This window comes from Chionomys nivalis, chromosome 7, assembly GCF_950005125.1.
Source record: "Chionomys nivalis chromosome 7, mChiNiv1.1, whole genome shotgun sequence".
In the NCBI taxonomy this organism is placed as follows: Eukaryota; Metazoa; Chordata; class Mammalia; order Rodentia; family Cricetidae; genus Chionomys; species Chionomys nivalis.
The window spans coordinates 17524307-17546174 of record NC_080092.1 but is presented as its reverse complement, the minus strand read 5'-3'; the positions used below and the strand labels follow the sequence as shown (position 1 = coordinate 17546174).

The window sequence follows — 21868 nt, the reverse complement described above, 5'->3', positions numbered from 1 at the left end:
CACTGGGGAGAAGAAACTCCCTCCCCTCCTTAGGCACTCTCCTCATGACTCCTGTGATAGACGGGACCACCACAGGTGAAGCAGTAGAGGCCAAACCAGTGCTGCAGATGCTTTTAGAGGCTCTACTTGAGATTTTAACTCTTGAGTTCCCTTGTAGCAGGGCCTAGGCTGCGGCTGCAACTCACTTGCGTGTAAATATGCTCCTTCTCTCTTCATTCTTGTTGATGTCTTGACTTAACTTGGTGAGAATCCTACAAGATAAAGGCACACGTGAAGAGACAAAACAATCCCTTCCTGGCCTCCACCTCCTTGCTGCTCCCCCATCCACATGACCTCCATGCAACGTAGGCCAAACTTGGCCAATTTTCTTTTGGTGTCCATTTTCCCCAAGCCAGCCTTACATCTTCAGCTCTATGTCCTGCCCCCACCTAGAACTTGTCCTCACTTTCCTCAGGATCTGACCTGGTGCCAACCACTCCTGCTCCCATGAAGTCTTCTGTCATCTGCTGACCTACGTCTCCTGAGCCTTTGATATCTGGCTCTGAGCTCTCCTTAAAAACTGGTCGTCTCACGCATGCCTTCTCCCTGCTCTGATGACCTGGGGCCTGAGGATCTGCGCGCTGGAGTCGCTTAACCTCCTGTTCTGCCATTCATAGAATGTGGTGCCTTGAGTCTTGGTGGATCATTCCTGTAACCAAACAATCTGCTAGACTCAGAGGCCCGTGCGTACTTCTTATTACAAACTCCAGTGGGCTGTTTCATCCTATGGTCTCCCCGGCCACCATTGTCCCTCTTTGCGTCTGCTTAGTCACATGGTGTAATGGTCGATCTTGCTTATGTGACATGGGATGAGGTGAGCAATCTTGCTTAGCGGTTTGATTGGATTGAGAGATACCTAAGAGACTAGAACATCACACTTCCTGGTGTGTCTGGGAAAGTGTTTCCGGAGATGACCGGACTGTGAGTGCTCTGACTTCAGTGGGGGTTTTAGCTCAAATTATGGAGACCCAGGATCTGCTCAGAGACTCTTGCCAGCTTAATGTCAAGAATTCCAGCACAGTTAGCAACATTTGCTGCAAAAGCTGTGCATTCAGAGACATTTTATAGAGAGTTATTTTAATAAAAATGTTAAAATAGCAACGAATCATGCTTAAGACCTATGTGTACATGACCGTTCTCCTACTCCAGATAAAAACCTACGGTTTTCTAGGACTCTCTCAAGAGACACCACTGGCAGTGAAAGACACATCTTCACCCCCTTTGCACAATCTTGTGGCTCCTAGTTTATTTTTATAATATTGTAATCCTATGGATCCATCCTAAAATCTCCCTTATCTAAAGGAAACAGACAAGGCAGTGTCTGCTCTTAGTAATTACGTGAGCTGTAACTTGAGAGAAAGCAAGTGTATACCGAGACTGCTAAGACACTTCAGGCCACTGTCCTTGAAGAAGCACATGCCCACCCTCTCTGTGTATCTTCTCCCTCTGAGGGCATCTCCTTCTAGTAACCCTTATATTTAAATCTATGTTAAATTGAAATTCTTTTCTGCAGGGAAGTTAAAGATGGGCTTCATCTGAGTGGAGGTTCCTGAGGGATAAGGGGACCCTGAAGGCCACTGGGCACTGTTGTGTTCTGTGTCTCCAGTCGTATGGGTGCAAATACACTTGAGCATTCATATTGTGAGCAGACCGTCGGGAGGAGGTTGATTGACGGCCAGGTTAAAAGATGTCAGTATCTAGAGGCGGGTACCCGAAGAGTATCTTATAGAGCCAGTATTTTCTCCTGTCTCTCTCTCTGCATTCTGGCTGCCATGAAGTGAACGAACGGCTCTGATCTTCCATGCCCTTCCACACCGATTCTCTGCCTCACTTCAGGCCCAGAAGTCACAGACCCAAAGTGCATGCTCTAAACCTCCAAAGTCCTGAGCCAAAATAAACCCTTCCTTAAGTTGTTGTACAACGATTTGTCACAGCGGCGAATAACTAAATCGCCCATGTGGATTTCTCTCTTTTTTAAAAAAAGATTTACTTGTTTGTTTTAGGCATATGAGGGTTCTATCTGCATGTACAACTTTATGCCAGAAGAGGGCATCAGATCCCACTATAGATGGTTATGAGCCACCATGGGGTTACTGGGAATTGAACTCGGGACCTCTGGAAGAGCAGCCAGTGCTCTGTAAAGGTACATCTTGCAGAGGGAGAAACTCTTGATTTATCCAGTCCCTGAGACCAAATTCTGGTCAAAATAACTGAGTATACCATGTACTTAGGTACATTCATACAGAACCAGCAAGTTCCCAAAACCCAGCACAGTGAGAGCCTTGGTTCCGGGGCTGTATCTCAAGTCGTCTCTCAAACCCTCAGAACACAAGACTCCACACTCTGGCCTTTAGCAGGACCCTCCCTGGCAGGCAGGCTTGATGCTCTTTCGAGATTATGTAAGTGAAGAAGCTTCAGAGCTCATCCCAGTTACATTTTTCAGGAGGTGACAGAGGTTCAGACAAAAGAAGGGATATTGTAAATTACTGATGAGGGCCACCTGTCTCCACAACACCCACACCCGTGGGTCAAAGCCACCCTCTCTAGTTCCGCATACCACAGCCTTGTGCAATTCTGTGTTGTCCTCTTCCTGGCATAGGGCGCTCTTGAGTCTCTTCCTAGCTGTGAAAGTGATGTTCAGTCTATGTCTCTTCTGCTCACGGGTACAGTTTGGTCTCATATAAATTTACTAGGTTAGCAAAGGTAGTCCTTAGCAGCCCTAATGTTTCTATTTCTCCTTCACTCCTAGGGGCTCCCAACTCATTTCTTAGTACCATCCTACCTCATAGGAGTGACAGGGAAGATTAATTTGAGGAGCCTAGAGACTCAAGAGTGAAGTCAAATAAGGCAATGGTAAGCCCCCCATAATAATGTCATTGCTAAGGCAGAGGTTCTATCTATCTATCTGTAAATCTATCTATTTGTCTGTCTGTCTACCTATCTATTTATTTATTTCAACAGAGTTTCCCTGTAGCTTTGGAGCCTGTCCTGGAACTCATTGTGTAGACCAGGCTGGCCTCACACTCACAGGAGCTCCGCCTGCTTCTGCCTCCCGAATGCTGGAATTAAAGGCCTGTGTACTACCACTGCCCGGCCCTAGAACAGAGGTTCTCAACCTGTGGGTCGTGACCTCTTTGGAAGGTCGAATGACATTTCCATATAGGTAGCATATCAGACATTTACATTATGATTCTTAACAGTAACAAAATGACAGTTATGAAGTAGCAATGAAAATAATTTTAGTTGGGGCCACCACAACATGAGGAACTGTGTTAAAGGGCATTAGGAAGGTTGAGAACCACTGCTCTTGAGGGATAGGAGCTTTTAAAATGTGGGGGTGAGGAGCACTTCCTAGTTCTCGCTAAACACCAGATCAGGACATTTGTGACATGACTATTGTCACATGTGGCCCAGCAGTGATTGTTGAGAACAGACAACAGGCATGCTAAAATAGGTCTCCCATAGGACAGTCAGAGAAGAGTACGCCCTGCATCCTGCCAGGATACTGGTAACAGCTCCAGCAGACGCTCGCTCCTCTTCTGTCACCTGCTTACTGAAGAGCAGGCATCAAGGCCTTCAAAGGGCCAAGGACTCTGCTCTCAATCCTGATGGAGAGAAGGAGACAAGGGGGCTATGGAGATGCCTCGATCAGCAAAGTGCTCACAACGCAGAACATGTGGCCCTGAGGCGTAAGCTCTTTTGATCCCCACCACCCACATCAAAGCAGGGATGGCACTGAACACTGGTGATCCCAACACTGGAGAGGCAAAGACAGGCTGATCCCTGAAGTTCACTGGGTAGCCAGCTGATACCCCAGATCTTGGGGAGAGACCCTCTTCTAACAGCACAAGGTGGATTGCTCTTGAGAAATGAAGACTGAAGTTAACCTCTTGTCTTTATACACATCACACACATACACATGCTTGTGTGTATGCACGCACACACACACCTCCATGCATACACACAAAATAAGAGAAAAAAAGCAAGAACAAGTATGCACGCGTGCAAGAGAGAGAGTAACAATAAATGTTTATTTGAGACAGGGTTCCACTGTGTAGTCCAGCCTGGCCTGAAATTTGAAATCCTCCTATTTCAGCCTCCTGAGGGGTGGGATTAAAGGTTCGTGCTGTCACCTAGATAACAATGAATACTTAATGTTCAAAGTAAGAAAGTACCATACCATATATGTTCACATGATGGCCGTGGGAGTTTGGACAGGAGGACAGGGATTGCAATTTAAAACTACCTGCCCTCAGCAACTAGGTACCCTTTCTGCAAGGGCCTGAGGAAGGCGGAGCTGAGCCAGAACTCAATGCTCCCATCCCACAGCGCTTAGCTGGCCTTTGACTCGCTCCCACACACTCTGACTCTTAAGAAAGATGTCTCCCACTCGGTGCCGTTGCGCTTCTCACCAGTATCTCTAACAGCCAGGCTGGGGGCTGCTGGGGCTCTAGCTGGAAAGGAAGGAAACGCTAAACCGCAGGCCTCACACAGTGCAGCAAAGAGCTGAGAAAAGGGCAGGATGGCTCGGGCTGTCACAGGCAGCACAGCTCGGCCTCCCAGCGTCCGGCTGCTGAGGAGGGCTGCTAAGACTTCTTCCAAAGCTCCAGCCGTGCATGACCACCACCACCATGGGGGCTGGCTGTTGGGTTGCTTTGCTAGTGAAGTGACTGCTACCTTTGTGTGAACACACAAAGTTGCTCTCCACCCCAGTGAACCAAATGACAGTGAGTGGCAGAGATGACTCAGTTCCACTCTCCCCATAACCCCCCAAGCCTCGCTCCCCCACTAGGGAAGGAGAAAGAACACTAGGCATCCACACAGTTGGTTGTTCTCCCTCATCTGAGGGTGCTGCTGGCTCCAGAGGACTTGAACCTCTCAAATGAAGTCAAGCCATTGCAGGAGGGTGGCATTCCATAAAGGTCTAGGTCCCAGCCCCAAAGCATCTCTAACTTACTGGGTGACAGAGCCAGTCTTCATCATGTTCTCGGATCTTTCCCAAGGATGCACAAGGGACAGAAACTGCAAGTGTGAGATTGTGACCACAATGTCCTTCCTCAAGGCCAGCATCTGTCTGTCCTCAGCAAAGCAAATTCCAGCCAAAGGTTCCATACTTTTGTTTGGTTGTTTTAATTTTATAATAAGTAGGTCCATCTGCCTGCTCATCAGGATGGCCTAGATGCCTCTGTCACATAGATTCCCAGGTCTACCCTACAGTGGGTCAGAGTAACTCCCAACAGCCCCGAGGTGGCTCTGATGATCAGAAAATCTTGCAAAGTAACTTTTGTCATGGAGATTGTTATTTATAAAAAGAAGAAGAGAAAAAAAAGGAGTGAAGAGAAGGAACTTCATCATTACAAAGGGAATAAGGTTGAAGTGGAGTGAAAGAGAGAGAAGGGCTCGTCTGTCTGGGATCCGCTGCCACGGCTCCCTTCTCAATGGTCCATTCTAATTTACTGATTATATACCGAGTATGGGCCTGGACTCAAATGTGCTGATGGCTCAAGAAGAAAGAAACAGAAAGGAAGGAAGGAGAGAGCACAAATGCAGGGCAGGGGGGTAGAGAGAGAGATAAGGAAAGAGGAGGGAGCCGTCAGAACACAGAACACACAGAAAGTGGGCATTATCTGACCAAATCCAAGTTTTGTTGCCTCTGTTCTATGTGTAGCTGTCTAGTAGCCAATGGGGTGAGGGGCAGGCAATTTCTTATCATAGCGTGGCCACTAAAAGTGCTTCCTACCCCCACTCTGGTTGGCATGCTCCCTTGAGAGGCTTCCTTTTGCCTGGGGAATCCCTCCAGAACTGCACGCTCCAGGCCCAGAATGAGGTCGATATCACACCTGCCTGGAAGGACATGTCAAAGTGTCTCCTCCAACCCTGGCCTCCGCCCTCCTTCCGGAACACCTTTGTGCCATCATGGCCCCTGCTCTGAATTTCACCATTATTTAAGGAAACAAAGTGTTTCCACCTCTTTGAACTGCAAGACAGGCCTTCCATATCCTTCTTCAGCCAAAGAGCCACAGTGTCTGTCTGAAGATTGCATTGCCTCTTAGCCTTCAGGGGAACCCTTTCATGTAGGTTGGAAAGTCTCCGGGAGTAACATGACCTCCCCGCTTCTCTCTCAATGGCCTTCATGCCTACGTTTTACTTGGACCTTACAACCACTTGAGTGGTAAGCAGATATAGTTAGCTCTGTTTTACGAATGTGGAACTCACAGGAACGGAGAATCAGTGCCCAACGTTCAGTGAAGCCTTAAGTAGAGTTTCCTGAACTTGCGCGGGAGGGAAAGAAATGGCAGGTGAGATGAAGCACCTGCCATTGAGAAGGATTGTGGAGGGCTGGGTGCCTGGACCGGGATTAGCCAGTTGGTGGGAGAAGGAAGGCTGGAGATAGGTTTCGGACTCATGACTGCTTCTGTTTTGCTGGGGGCTGGTTATTTATTTGTAGGTAAAGAGTGTTCCTTTGTCCTCTGAGGCCCCCCCTGCTCCTTCCTCGCTGCCTCCTCTTTCTCGGCTATAGAGATAAGCACTGTGTAGATGAGATAGGAAGTCGTCTCTGCTATTAGGAAGCTGGCGGCTTTCTTGGGAGAGGCATGTGAGCAGATGGATTTAATCATTGGATGTGATAGATACGGTGAGCGTTAGCAATGATGTGCATCAGCTCATGCAGGTCTGCCCCACTGCACCACCCACACCGGTGTGGCACCCCACCCACACCGGTACGCCCCCCACCACTACCCACACTGGTGAGGCTCCCCTCCCCCGCACTACCCAACGGGTGCGGCTCCCGCACCACCCACACCACTGCTGCCACCTATACCACCCACACCACTGCTGCCCCCTGCACCACCCAACCGGTGCGCCCCCCCCCCGCACCACCCATACCGGTGCTGTCCCCGGCACAACCCACGAGTGCTGCCCCCTGCCCCCTGCACCACCCACGCCACTGCTGCCCCCTGCACCGCTCACACCACTGCTGCCCTCTGCACCACCCACACTGGTGCGGCCCCCACCACCACCCACACCAGTGCTGCCTTCTGTACCACCCACCACTGCTGCCCCTGCACTGCCCATACCACTGCTGCCCTCATCATCCTAGGCTACAGCAGGAGGCTCACTCTAGCCTCTGTAAGGGGAACTTCCATTGTTTTCTCTAAGATCCCCTTATCATTAAAATGCTCAGGGTGTCTTGATTAGCAACTATATCCTGAGAGAGTGACTGTCTTTGCAGAAAGAGAATTTCATCACAGAATCAACCTTTTTAATAAAATCTAACCTAACTTTGGTTTTGTTTTGTTTTCCTGACAAAATACCGTTGAGCTCATTTTGTGTTGGCCAGCTACTCCTGGGCACGGGGATTGCCCTGAAGTGTGGTTAATATACCAGAGAGACTCCATTGAGAAAACTGGTTTCTCCTTTGCTATCAACTGCAGATGCAGATAGCTTTATGGTTGTGGGGGGTGGGGCCCGTGTCTAGTTCCCCTGCTCAGCGCTGGGACCCTGTCTGACTGGAACTTGTGCAGGCTTAGCGTGTGCTGCCATGGTCTCTGTGAGTTCATACGTGCATTGGTCCTGTTGCATCTGCAGACACTGTTTCCATGGAATCACATCACCCCTGGCTCTGGCAGTCTCCCCCCACCTCTTCCGTATAGCTCTCTGCACCCCGAGGGGAGGGATTTGATGGCATCCCACTTAGGACCTAGTGCTCTAAAGTCTCTCACTCTCTGTGTATTGTCCAGTTTTGGGTCTCTGATATTTTAAGCAGTGGGGAAGGACACAGAGTGATCATATTTTGTTTCTGTACTTGACTATAGTCTCTTTTCCATCAGCCTTTAAGACAATGGTCAGGACAAACCAATCTCTTTGCACGATGGTGGAATACTAATTATTAAGTATTTGTATTGTTAAGGACAGAGCCGATGAATTTATGTTCCTTTCATAACCCTCCCTCCATAAGAGCCACAACTCCCCCCTTCCACAGATGGGAAAACAGAGGCTCAGACTATTGCGTAACTTTTCCAAGGGCCCCATTGGAGACAGGAGGCAAACTCAGCTTTAGAAGCAATCCCTCTCTCCCTGAAGCCATGTGCCCTTGCTAGTCTCTGACCCTCTCTTTCCAGCAAAATAGAATTAGTAAAAATGGAAACCGTGCCAGGGACAGCTCTACACAAAGGACAAGCTCAGACTTATTCAATGTTTTTGTTTGTTTGTTTGTGTTTTTGTATTTCCCAAGCATTCCTTCTAATTCCCCCCGACCTTTGGAGGTCAGTGCCATTATTATTCTTATTTTACAGACAAGGAACAGAGGCTCTGAGAACTGAGACAGCGTGATCAGAGTCCTCACAGCCTCTTGAGATGAGAGCATCCACATCAAATTCATTATCTTGTCCCAGCTGAGTCGCCTCTAAATCTTTCACATTTCCCTGGACAGACCTGAGATGTAAGTCTTCCCTAATACTCTCCCGGGTACACTTCCTCACTAACTCTTCCTTACAGAAGCTCACGGAACCTTTATACTGTGGGCAGCACATACCAAGTAAGCAGGTTAGCCTCTTCGTTTTCCTCTGGCCAGCTGCACACACCCCATACTCTCTGACACGGCAGTAGTACCAATGGATGGCCTATCCCCTGTGTTTTTACAATATGCTTCCTTCTCCTAGAATGTTCCACAGGTATTCCTTTTCTATTACTTTTCCTTACCTTCCTCCTCTCCTTCATTTTTTTTCTCTTTGGCAATAGGGTTGGTTTCATATGGCCCTGTTAACTTCTAACTCATTTATGTTGCTGAGGCTGGCCTTGAATTCCTAATACTTCTGCTTCTGCCTCCTCCCAAGTGCTGGGGTTACAGGCGTGGCCCACTATGACTGTGGATGGGTTGTTACCTGCTCTTCCAGTTAGAATGTAAGCATACTGTGTGAAGGATCTGTCCTTTATCTTTGTAGCTCCTCAGGGACAAGTCTTGAGACATTATAGGCATCTAGCAGCATTTCACTAAAAGAATGAAGTGTTTATGAAGCAGAAATTTGCGTAGGGATTGAGAGACGGAACTCAGATGTCCTCAAAGGGCTAATATATATTACAAGCTCATGGCCACCATTTCTGACACTTTGCATTCTCCGTGAAGATCCACATTAGCAGCAGGGGCCATTTCCTTCCTCCGGGAAGATTTTCTCTATCACTTGTAGCACGGCTCAGCATTTGGGATGAGGGCTTGGAGACGTTCTGTGTTTGGAAAGACCTGTTCTACCTGCACTTGCCAGCTGTTGGACAGCACACTTTACTGATGCCTACTGTGTGCTGGGCACAGGTCTAAAGGACGAGAACCTGCAGCCAACACCACATCAGAGCACAGTATAACAGCGGGCTCTGGTCTCACACCCCAACCCCTTCTAGCATGCTTGTCTTCTGTCCAAGGTCAGAAGCATGTTCTGAGGCCTCTAACTTTTCCTGACTCTCATAGTAATTATTAAGACATATCCTTTCAATTTTTTTGGGCAGTAGCAGTAAATATAATGAAGACTCAACGAAGGCAATCTGGTTAAAGTTTTTGCCTTCATTTCTGAAATAACGCGTTGCTGGGGTGTGGTCTTGAAACTGTTCCCCTTTTCGGGGCTTAAGGGATCTTCTCCGTGGCTTTGTTTCTGATAGAAACCGCTCCCCACCTGCATAGCCAGCTCCATAGTCACTCCTGGAGTGCGGTGCAATTTCTCATCTCTGACTATGTGGGTAATTTTTCTCTTCACTGTTTATCGCTAGTCCGTTGTTTTTAGGAAATTTGATGATGAAGCATCACAGAGCAGCAGTCCGCCTGCTTCTTGGGCTGAGGGTTTGTGATGCCTCTAGAATCTGTGGACTTAACAATTTTTGTCCTATTTGGGATGCCGTTTATTTCGGTATCTCCTCCTCTCAGTAGGCACATCTTTTGAGAACCATAATTCTGCACGTTCAGCTAGTTGAAGTGACCCCCTCACCCCCAAGTGCCGGATGCTCTGCCCACTGCCAGCACTGGAGAGCAAACCCAGAGCCTCACAAATGCTAGGCAAGCGCTCTGCCCTGACCTGAGCCATCCCCCAGCTCCCTAAGATTGGCTGCTTTGCAATACTTTCTCTTCCGTTTGACTTTGGGTAGTTTCTCTTGTTCTGTGTTCGTGTTCAGTGACTCGGTTGGTTCGTTGTCAACTTGACACCAACCAGAGGTACCGGAGAAGAGGTAACCTCACCCAGGGAACATCCTCCAGACAAGAATGTGGGGCATTTTCTTGATTGCTAATTGGTGGAGAAAGGTCCAGCACACCATGGATAGGGGTACCCCTGGGAACATGAGTCTGGGAAGTATAAAAACGGCAGCTGACTGCGAGTCTGGGAGCAAGCTGGTAAGCAATTTTTTGTTCCTCAGAGGTCTCTGTTTCAGTTCCTGCCTCTTTGTTCCTGCTTTGAGCTCCTTCCTTGGCTCCCCTGATAACGAACTGTGGCCTGCCAATCAAAATCACCCCTCCCCCCCAAGCTGCTGTTGGTTATAGTGTTGGTGACAGCAGGAGAGAAGAAAGTAGGACACTGAGGTGTGAGTCTGCAAAACCTGGTTTCTGGTGACACTACGGCAGTTCACCCCTCATCCCAGATACGTCCACCTCTAGAGTTTCTACACAGATCTGTTTGTGCTTCCTGTGCCTCAGTTTGACTTTGGGCACCCAGAGTCCAGCTTACAGTGCTCTTTTTTGATAGATCCAGCTATCTGGGTTGGTCATGAGTCGGTTTTAATATGTTTATTTTTTCCCATTGTGGGTCATATTTTCTTGTTTATTTCCTTGCCTATTGTTGATTAGGTGTGGCGCACTGTGTTTTTGTTGGATTGTGGATACTTTTGCATATTCGGGTTTCGTTTGAGAATGTAGCAAAGTTGCTCGGAAGCTGTCTGCGTTGTCTCCGCCTTGCTTTTAAGATTCACTGGGCTGAGCCAGAAAAGGTTTCAGATTAGGGCTGTTCCTTCTTCATTTCGGAGGCAAGGCCCTCTTGTACAGTCTCCTAGATGACTGAGTCTGGGTACCCTGACACCTGACTGGTAGAAACGCGCCATTTTCAACCCTCTCTCTCCTGTTACCTCTCTAATTAGATAGGTCTTTGGTCAGACACAGGTTTCCTCCCAGCACTCTACTAGAGAGGGCTCTGGGAAGTGTCCCAGGACATCTTCTATCCAGCTCTCTCCTCTTGGGCTAAGGGAATCTAATCTCCTGGAGTCTCAACTCCATCGCCTCAACCCAAAGACCCATCAGACTCACTCTTTCCCTGTTCTCTTTGCCCTGGGCAGGAGATTGGAAGTTGAAGGTGAGCACAGGAAGTTGTTGCTTCTCTTAATGAGAACTACAACAAAATTATCAGCCCCATGTAAACGGGAGTATGGACATCAGGTTCGCCCAGCTGCTGCCACAATAGGATGTCAACCTAGAATTACACTTTCCTGTTGCTTTTGGAGAAAGTAGACTCTGTGAAACTTTTGGTGATTTTTCAAACATAGGAAGAACAAAACCTAAAGTATCTGAGGCTGCGTCTGTAGCCATCAATTTGGACTCCTGAGTGCCTGACTTTTAACAGAACCCATTCATTCAATCATGGGACTGTCTCCCTTATACTCTTATAAAACCACAGCCTTTTGTCTCCAGGAAGTCCCCCAGCAGACATGCCTGAAGCGATAGGTGGTACTGATCCTGCTACATCCTTTAGAACAAGAGAAGGGATGCTAAGGAACGCCAGAAGTAGATGTTTCAAACCATTAGCACCAAAAGCCCATACAACTCACGAGTAGCTTTAGGCTGACTGTCACAATGTTTAAACACATTTGAGTCAGTATTGAAAAGTTTGAGACACAGAACACTTGAACTCATGTTTTTTTGATCAACTTGAAGATTAGTCATCATTGGGTACAAACTGATGAGAGCTGAGTGACAGCAGATCTTTCAGAATGGAACATATGATTTATGATTTGATTACCCCCTATTGTTTAACCATCAATCAACCTTTGTACTAATTATCTTTAAAATCATAATTTCCTATTTTTGTTTTAGTACAAAAATATTTCTCTAGAGACACCCAGATTCAAGGATAACAAAAAGAAGGATAAATCAGCAGGAATTTGTGTTTACAACCTGTCCTACTTTGTACATTTATATCACCTGCCCAACCTCTGTATGTGAGGCCTCCACCAGGACAATGAAAAATACATGTTACAATATGCACACCACTACTTCCTATTTCAGCACCCAGGGCAGACATTACTAATCAATCACATCTCCTTTTCCTCCACATTCTTCTTAACTCTACACTAATAGCAGCCATCTCAAGAAATCGGTATTGATGGATAAAATGATTTCCCTTGCCATTATTTATTTGGGTCCACGTTCATTTTACTAACCAAGAAACAGAGGTCTTAACATCTTAAACCAATGAGTCTGTGAAGATGCCCTGAGGAGCTAGACAGATGACTTAGCAGTGAAGGTCATGTGCTGCTCTCACAGAGGGCACAGATTCCGTTCCCAGCGCCCACATCAGGTGCCTCACAACTGCCGGTAGCTCCAGCTCCACGGGACTTGGCACATTCTGCACTCCTATACACGCCCCTTTGCTCTCATGTACACACCCACATGCAAACATACAGACAAACACATAATTTTAATATGAAATAAATCTTTAAAAAGATGTCATGATGAAACGGTAGGGTCTCTTCACTTTAGTACTGTATTCTTAGGCCCAAGCCATCCTCTCAAAGAGACAGGAAGTGAAACACACAATCCGCTACTAGCACCACTGGATCTGTTACTTCCTTCTAACTCATCATGCGATTCCTCTTCCCCAGACACAGCTATTGTCCTCAGCCTCCACACGCGCATGCATGTGCACACACACACACACACACACACACACACACCTGACCCAGTCTTCCCTGAACAGGTCTTTATTTCAACCTGCTCCCCACCCTGCTGCCCATCGGGAGTTTACTCACGGCATCCTCAGCTTAGGGAACTTCTGGATGTCATTTTCTGTCAGGTTCTGGAAAGAAGAGACACACGACAGGCAGGTTAAAGCACACAGGAGGGGCCCTGATCAGGTGGCTAAGAAGGGAGCAGACAGAGAACCACAGTCACAGCAACGCCCTTAGCTTTACTAGGGAATCCTCAAACTGGGATCTTACCAAAATTTCCTGAATTATAAACAAAGATGACTTTAGTAAACAAACACTGGTAAATCTGTGAAACCAAACAGAATCTGTTTCATAAGCAAATTCGACAACCTGTTCCCTATAGTTTCACACCGTGGTTCAGGTCCCTACTCTCTCTGCATGGGAAAGGAGCAATTAGGGTCTCATGTCATCAGAGGATCTAGGACTGAGGTGTCTTGGAGAGGTGCTTTTTGGAGCACTAGGTCCAGCCTTTATTATTAGCCTGTGATGTGTTTTCTGACCAGGCCCCTGTCAGGCCATCTGAGCTATAGTGAAAGGATGAAGGAAAAACCATAAACCAGGAAGGGGGAGGACCAAGGCTTTTGTTCAGAGCATGGTGTGATGAGTAAAGTCTTCCGGAGGGACACTATAGAGGTGTCCGAGAGGAGGACACGAGCTGAGAAAGTTGAGGAAGAGAGGAAAGAGAAGATGCACATGACTATGACTGGGGACAGAAGAGGAGGATGCTGGGGAAAAAAAGAAGGCTTCTAAAACATGGCCAACAGTTGGGAAGGAAGATGAGAAATGTTGAAACAGGCTTTAGAATTTTGTTGTGTGATAAAGCCTCTTCCTTCCCTTCCTTCAAAACCCTCCAGCAATCCTGAGCTAAACTTTATTGGAGTTAGATTTATGGATTTCAGAAGCACGATTTTAATCTGAGTTCAGAAAAGAGGTCCGCAGAGAGGATAGCTACAAACCAGGTCCCTGGCAGAGAAGCAAGGTGGTAGACAGGGCTGCTTGTATCTCAATGTCCATTCTTTCTGCCTCCCTTACTATCAGAACCCGGATTTGGTTCAGGGTGGGAAATGTGTTTGTGCAAAATATTTAACTCCCCAGGTTACCGTGGAGATGGTGGAGTCACATGACTCACTTGTGGGCAGTAAGTTGTAGTCTGCAGTCTATTGGATAAGATCTCCAGAATAATGGTTATTTTTCACTATTTTTTTTGCAAAGGAAATAGGACATATTCACCAAATACCATGCTCTCTTTATTCTCTGTCTTTCCCCTCTTCCTCTGCTATATGTGTGTTTGTGTGTGTATAAATATATACACATGTATGTAATGTATATATGCAATATACATATAATTTTAGACACACACACACGTAGAGGTGGAGTAGCCAGGTTTTCAGTAGGCTGAATGGGGCCTAAGTTCAGGGCTTCCTCCAGAAGTCATTCAGCCCTAAGTGTCCACTTGTACATGTCTTATTGCTTGAGAAAGACCACATATATGCCCAGTTAACCCAGCAACTACATCCCTTCTTGTCTTACACCTTTTCAAAGTATAGCATCCCCATTTCTCACCATTCTTTCCCGTGTTAAAAAACTCATCATTAAGACAGAAAGGGGGGTAGTCATTAGCTTCCACATTGAAAAAGGAAGGAAGAAACAGAAGGAATGGGGAAAGGGGGAGGGGAAGAAGGAGGGAAAGTGGGCATAGCAAACACGGTCGCTTTCAATAGCAGAATAGTCCTGGATATCCCAGAGCCGGCAGGGGTATGAGATGAGTAACTCGAGCTTGGATCAAGACTTTCTTTTTTTTTTTTTTGGATTTTTTGAGACAGGGTTTCTCTGTGGTTTTGGAGCCTGTCCTGGAACTAGCTCAGTAGACCAGGCTGGTCTCGAACTCACAGAGATCCGCCTCTGCCTCCCGAGTGCTGGGATTAAAGGCGTGCGCCACCACCGCCCGGCGGATCAAGACTTTCAAAGTGAGCTCAGAGCACAGTGCATTTCCGAGCACCCCAGTTGCTGGGGCAGGAGCTCAGTTCTACACCCTAGTCTCTGGCTCCTCCTGCCCCTTTGCTCTCCCTCCTGTTCACGGAGTGAGTAGGATGTACTGCTTTCTCTGAATGACTGGCAGGTCCCTGAAATTGGAACAGAGGAGATGGCTGTTCAGATTCTATCTCTCAACCAAGAAAACAACCACCCTATCAAGTCATTTCAGGCCTGACACTCACATGGCGTGTTGGGGGAAGAGTCACACAGCAGAGAAGTGCCACTATTTTCCCCCAACACCGTGTGTTCAGTCAGAAGAGGATGAAGCAAAGGGGAAATGGGGACAGGGGACAGATGCTTACTCAAGTTTAGCCAGGACAGACGGGCAACAGAACCCTCTTCAAAGATGTTGCCCTCCCTCTGGGCTCAGAGTGCTGTCTCTTTTGTCAGTGCTAAAGCATCAGAATGAAGCATACAGGTTTGGTGTGGTTGCAAGAACAGCAACAATAAAACTCAGGGAATTCTATTTATTCAAAGCTCAGCATGAACAAAGCAACAACAACAAAACCTGCACAGTATAGGTCTAAGCATGCTTTGGTTTAGTCATTAGGTTTGTAACTTAAGACAAAAATCACATCTCTGCCTTTGTTTCCACATTTGTAATTGAGGTGGTTGAAGGCATCTGTGAAAGTATCTTTTTTCTTTTTGCTAAAAACAGTTTCATGAAGGCAGGAATCTTATGTTAATGATATCTTTGTCCCCAGCATATGACATTATCTGGGATGGAAAATGAACTCATCTCCACATGAGACTTCAGAGGTTCCCAGAAAGGGGGAGAAAATTGCAGGTGGCGGCGAGGGCACCACCGCTAAAGAACTTGAAGCAGAGCAGGGCTGGGATGCTGTAGGAGAAAGGCAGGCATTGGTATGTTGTGGAGCAAGCTGCAGCAGATGAAGCCTCATGGCCAAGCTCCTTTCGATTGCCCTTCTCACTCGGAATCTGAGAACATCTCCCCTAAGACCTTTACATTCATTTCCTTCCCTTTTTAAAGAGTGAAGCGAAGTGCCCAGAAGGAGGCTAGGAATAGTTAGTTTGCTCTTAATGCACAAGCAAAGCGTGGTTTCTGGGAAATGATCAGACCACCTGCCTGACAGCCAAGAGCCTCTGCCTTCATCTGAACTAAGTCACTTTCCCTTTAGTGGCGCAGATTCAACGTGAACCTGAACCATGAGCCTCTATTTGAAGCGTGTGGAATTTTACAAGAGCGTGGAGATCGCCGTCACATATTTGTTTGACAGTCAGCAGGCATGCTCTGTAATAAGGAGGAAATGGAGATGGAGAGTGGCCACCTGTTCAGTCCGTTCAGTGGATGTGTATGCAGAGTTAGCAACCAGGAGTGAACATCTCCAATTCTTCAATGCTATTGCCCACTCCGGCCTGCTCAAGAATATACATGGCAGTTGAGTAGAATTTCAAGGTGTGTGTGTGTGTGTGTGTGTGTGTGTGTGCGTGTGTGTGTGTATGGGGTTTAAACTGTGCTCAGATTCCTTTAATATATGCCTTTGGAGTGTATCTTATTACCTATATAAGAGCTTACAAGGCTCCTGAACAAGACACTGAGAGTTGGTGGGATAGACCTACCAACTCTTTGATCGAAACGAAGGACTTAGTGGAACATTGATCACAGACATTGACCACAGGCAGCCTCAGGGACCAGGTAGATTGGTTGACCCTGCAGCTGTTGGGCAGAATCAGTACATTTTTAGCTTCAGTGTATGGAACTGGGCAGAGCTTACCAAAAACCGAGCGCCGTCAATGTGGTGCTTCTTCACGGCCTTCTCACAGTCCCTGTAGTTCAGCTGCACAGAGAAACACACGGTGCTGTCAGTGCCACGGGCTGCCGTGTTCCCCCTTCTTCTCCTCCCCCGGAGCTTAGTGATCTGCGGTACCTGTGGCTAGCCAGCCCCTTCCTGATCCTTTGTCTAGCAGAGGGGCCAGGCCCCCACCTCAGCCATACTTTCACTACCCGCCTGGCAATGTCCGAGAAATGTGCGTTCTGGTCCTTGGGACCAGAACCTCCAGAAACACACTGTCTTCAAAGTCCAAGAAGGTTGGCCACATTGTAGTCAGGAAAGTAGAAAAGAAATGACAGAAAAACTAAACACCAGCCTGTGTCTTATGTCCTCCAAAATAATCTCAGTGACCACCCAGTCATTTATGCCTAGCCCATCGCTGATGGAGGAACCAGCTCATGTTCATTCAGTCTTGTTACAGTGACTTTTTTTTATCTCTTAAAAGCAACAACCTAAACAGTGTCTGGTACTCTGACCAAGTTGTTTTAAATGTTTTGTCGAGGACCTTGTTCATTAAATATTTCCCATAATTTTAAACAGCTGAAGGCTCAGGCCATTTCCCCGGCCACCAGCTCAGCAATGAGATCAGCAGCTGCTAGCTAGCACTGGCTGCGCTACATGTGACAGGCCCTGCCCCCAACCCAAAGCAGCTCTAAGTCACTAGATCCTCCACTTTCATGGATGAAGGGTGAGAGACACAGAGAGCTAAGAAACGTGCACAGGTGGAAGGTGACATAGGTGACACCCGAGGTTTGGGACTTGACTTTAATGTTTCCATGAAGAACAGTCTTTGAGGAACAGCATTACATACATAAGAGCATATAGTGAGCAACTGGGCGCATATCCAAGTGCGCCATCCAGATAGCGTGGTACTGCAGAGTGGACATCCTTTTGCCTAGCTTTTTTCTATGTAAGATAAATTGTTGAAGTCAAATTCTCAGACCAGAATGATAGCATCAACAGAGGTAAATATCCATAAGGAAGGTGTTGGTTATTTTTCGAAGCTAACCTATGACTGTGATGTATCCACCTGCCCTCAACAGCTCAAAGGTTCACATCAGAAATACCTATACCTGAGGTCTGGTGTATTTAAGGTAAAATACTTTTTCTCTGAGGACCTTATATGCTTCTCACAAAGAGTTAGTTCAACCTTCTTTGGAGGAAATTTTAAAATAAATTTCTTGTCTTATGCCCCCTTTTCCAGATAATAAGAAGTTAATATAGCTGGATGCAGTGGCACACACCTCTGATCTCAGCACCTAGGAGAATGAGGCGGGAGGACAGGATTGCTGTCCGTCCAAGAGCAGCCTGGGCTATACTCCAAGAACCCATCTCCATAGTAATAATTTTAAAATACACTTGTTGTCACCTCCTAGCCTAGAAGGACAGAGTGAGCATCGCATTCGGGAAGCTGATTTATAGGTCAATGCTGAGGGCAGGCAGCATCTGCAGCTTGTTGCTCTCTCCTTGACCCACGGGCAGGGTGGGTAGCGGGTTTGCCAACTTCCTTTAACACATTTCACTGTGATCGCTATCAGATGCATCGCCAGCTCTGCAGACGCCAGTTCTGACTCTAAACCAAAGATAGAGTTCTAGCCTTGAACCTAGTCGCTTTATGTAGTCCAGTAAGACCCGAGTCTGAGCCTTAGGACCTAAAATCTGCATCTCAACAAGCACCCAAGATACCAATCTTGGCACTGACCCAGTGGCTTTGTAGATGACGGTAACTGGTGCCAAGATAGAAGAGGGCTCTGGCTTAAGGTCACACAGGGAGGTAGAAACCCAACAGGATTAGAACGCATAGCTGTGAGCCAGGAAGTATACTGCATGGCCTGGAGGAGTCAGGGACAAGCGGACTAGGGGCTTAGTCCTCACGGTTTCCATTCCCCATACAGGGTAAACACACATATCGGAGACAGTCTAACACAAAGCCTTGCCACCCTGCCTCAGCCTCCCCAGTCAGGCTCTGGTGAGAAGAGAGGATAAGGGTGAGGTAGGACATGGAACTCAGTGCCTCACGTGTGTTTACTTTCAACCTTACCTCCATCTCGTCTGGTTAGCTACTGTTAATACCTCTGTCTCACTGTTTAGGTAAGCAAGGTAACTAAGGGAAACTAAGTCCCCAAACCAACTGCAAAGGACACAACTCAAACAAGCTGTGTCTGACTCCAGAACTGTATAAAAGTTTCAGTGGCCCAACCCAACTGCTTCTATAGACATCACACTTGCTGGTCAATCCTTTAAAAGGTACACCAACCTCCAGGAGCCTCCTTAAGTGATTCTGTGTTCGTTTCACAGAGTGTCTTCTCTGGGGACCAATGAGTTTGGGGTCTGAAGGGTCTCGTCTGTGTCTGTGGCAGGGGACTGGTCCTTCTAGCATCACCAATTCCCCCTCAGCTTCTTTGTTCCTACTCTCGATTCTTTCCCTCCAGAAGGTGAGGCCTGTCCCTGGGGTGTGGCTTTTTTTTTTTTTTTTAACCAAGGTCCATGATCCTCAAGAATAAAACTCCCCCTTCCCTTAACTCAAGCACAGTGATGTCTACTTGGCCTACCCAAGGCCCACCCTGTGCTGAAGGGAACTTAACCTATGCATTATCTATGGCACCATGGGATTACATAACATCCAAGTTAACACTTGAATATTGGGGCCTTTCTGTGTCTCTTGGTCTCTCCCCAGATTTCCCTGCCTTAATTCTTAATTTCATTCTCATTACTCTGTTGAAATAATTCGCGACTTCATTCCACCATGGAAAATTTACCTTTCTGCCTGCCCTCACGTTCTTCGTTTTTAGGTAAGAACTGTAGTTTGAAAAAAACATGCTTCAAAAGAGTCAGTTGTTTAATCTTATTTCCACCCACAGTGTTGAGAGAGAAACTTATAAAGACATTAAAGGGGAGAAAGTAACTAAAACAATGTTTGCAAAAAGTAGCAAATGACAGAATTTGTGGGACAATGGTCCTACCATGCCTCGCCCAGTACAGAATAATCACATTTTCTTCCATAGGTTGGGAAGGAACCACTGTATGGATTACAGGTTTGCTTATACACCCCAAGGAGACTATTCTACTCTTTGTGTCTCTGTTTCTTCAAAAAAATAGAAGGAAAATAAATGACTTCTTTGGTCTTAGTTTTAGGACTTACCTTCACCACTGCCTGGCATATCAGGGGAATTTGAGGCCAGTTCGCAGGCATGGGGACAATAGAAGCTCGTGTTTTTCATAAGGCCTCTTACCTCTTCTGTATGGGTGCCTTAGAGGCATCATGTGTCTTGGGATGTGCCTAACCAGACATGTGGTCCTCCTTAGCAGGTAACAAAACTAGGACTCTTGACTATCTCCTCCTTGCTTTCTAAGTCTATTGAGCCCATCCTTTGTGTCTCATCCTGGTACTCACGTCTGCTTTCAAGGATTCTCATAAAGCTCCAGTGAGACTCTGGCCCTCTTCCAGGACCGTGAACAATGGATGCCCAAATACCACTGTTCATCTAGCCTTCTGCCCATCCCTCCTGGCCTGCCTGTTTACTTTCCTAGCCCGGGACTCCATATCACCTTTTCTAGTAAGTAGACTTCACCATAGCTATTCTCTGCATTTCAGACCATATGCTTTAAAGCTAAATAGGCACAGCTCCAATTCAACCTAATCCAATAAGACTCGAGAGCGTTGAACCATTTAAACTCCCTGAGCTGACTTTTCAGCTGAACGAAATATTGGCATCGAGATGCAACACTGTCGGTGCATATCATTAATATGGTGACACTGACCTCACATTACAGAGGGTTGTGTCTGTTAGGACACAGTCTGTGGAACCCTGTATGCATGCCTGTATGTACTGGGGGCTTACACATGGGAGGGCCCCCTCAGCTATCCTCCTCTACAGGACACACTGCCCGGAAAGCTCAGTGGTCTGTCTACCTCCCAGGCAGGTAGCAACCATAGCTCCGCAGTTTTCTTGTACACGTTCTATATTCTTTCCAGACTCCACCTCCACTCTCTGGCCACCCCATGAAAGCACACCAGCCCCGAGCGACAGACTCACCTTCCTGAAATAATCGGCTAGACTGTCCGGGTTCCAGGCTAAGACCTCCGAGCGAAAGGGCACATTCTTCAAGGCCATGGCTGCTGTTCAGGGAGAAGTTCACAAGCCCGGGAGCGCTGCAGCAGCCATGAACAGAGAAAAAAAAGAAAAAAAAAACAGATCCAGAGCTCTAAGGTGTCGTTGGCTCTTCTGAATCCCAACTACGCTCAGGAACACACTTGTCGAGCAGGCGTCACTACGGCTGTAGCCGGATCCCAAGAAGCACTGGCTTCCCCTGTGAGCAAATATGGTCTCTTCTCAGAAAAACGACTCAGCCGGTTTCCTTTACCACTTCCTCTGCTGACTTCTAAATAAGTAAACAAGGAAGGCCAGCTCTAGGGGCTCACAATGCAGAGAGAGATAGGGGTAATTCCCCACTGGCCCAGATACCCCAGGCAGGTGGGCACTTAAACTCAGTTCAAGTACTGTTTCTCCACTATAATTCCGGACCACCCGAAGCTGGATACTACATTCCTGCATGACCACGTCTATACAGATAAGAGCTTCTTTTGACACTTCCCTAAAATTGTCTGTAATTTCATCCACTAGTGAATTGTGGGGGAAGGAAGACGGTCTCTCCATGTTTTCCAACCTCCTAAGCTGCCAGTTTGTTTCCACTGAAAGCGGAGGCACCTTCCGCGGCTTCTTCATGTTAGGGTGAGTGTGAGTGAGGCAGTCTGGCTCCAAGTGGCCAACGGTGCTGGGGTGCAGAGGACCAGCTACACTTTTATGAGTGTTTCTGCGCTGCAGTCTTGGGTATGGAGTGGCTGAAGGGACTCAGGACACCCCAAGGCCATGTTCTCAGGACAAAGGCTATTTACTTAACCCAGAGGGACAAGGGGCAGGGAATAAGAGACAAAGATGAGGGATAGAGGATGAGGGAGACAGGAGAGAAAGGAGGGGTATTTGTCCCAGGGGACAAAAGACTGCCTCTGGATAGAGAGGAGACAGACCTGGCAGTTTATAAAGGTAAAG

At 47.2% G+C, this 21868-nt stretch overlaps 1 protein-coding gene across 1 annotated transcript in view; it reads right to left on the bottom strand.

Moving 5' to 3' along the window:
- Nucleotides 1-21115, bottom strand: part of Lcp2 (lymphocyte cytosolic protein 2) — a 43624-nt gene extending 22509 nt beyond the window's left edge. The window contains exons 1-4 of the mRNA XM_057774796.1: nucleotides 20855-21115; nucleotides 16761-16823; nucleotides 13033-13079; nucleotides 186-251 (exon numbers count right to left, since the gene is read on the bottom strand). Coding sequence (XP_057630779.1) covers nucleotides 186-251; nucleotides 13033-13079; nucleotides 16761-16823; nucleotides 20855-20932 — 254 coding nt within the window. The 5' untranslated portion in view covers nucleotides 20933-21115. The remainder of the gene's footprint in view (nucleotides 1-185; nucleotides 252-13032; nucleotides 13080-16760; nucleotides 16824-20854) is intronic.
- Between the last annotated feature and the right edge of the window lie 753 nt (nucleotides 21116-21868).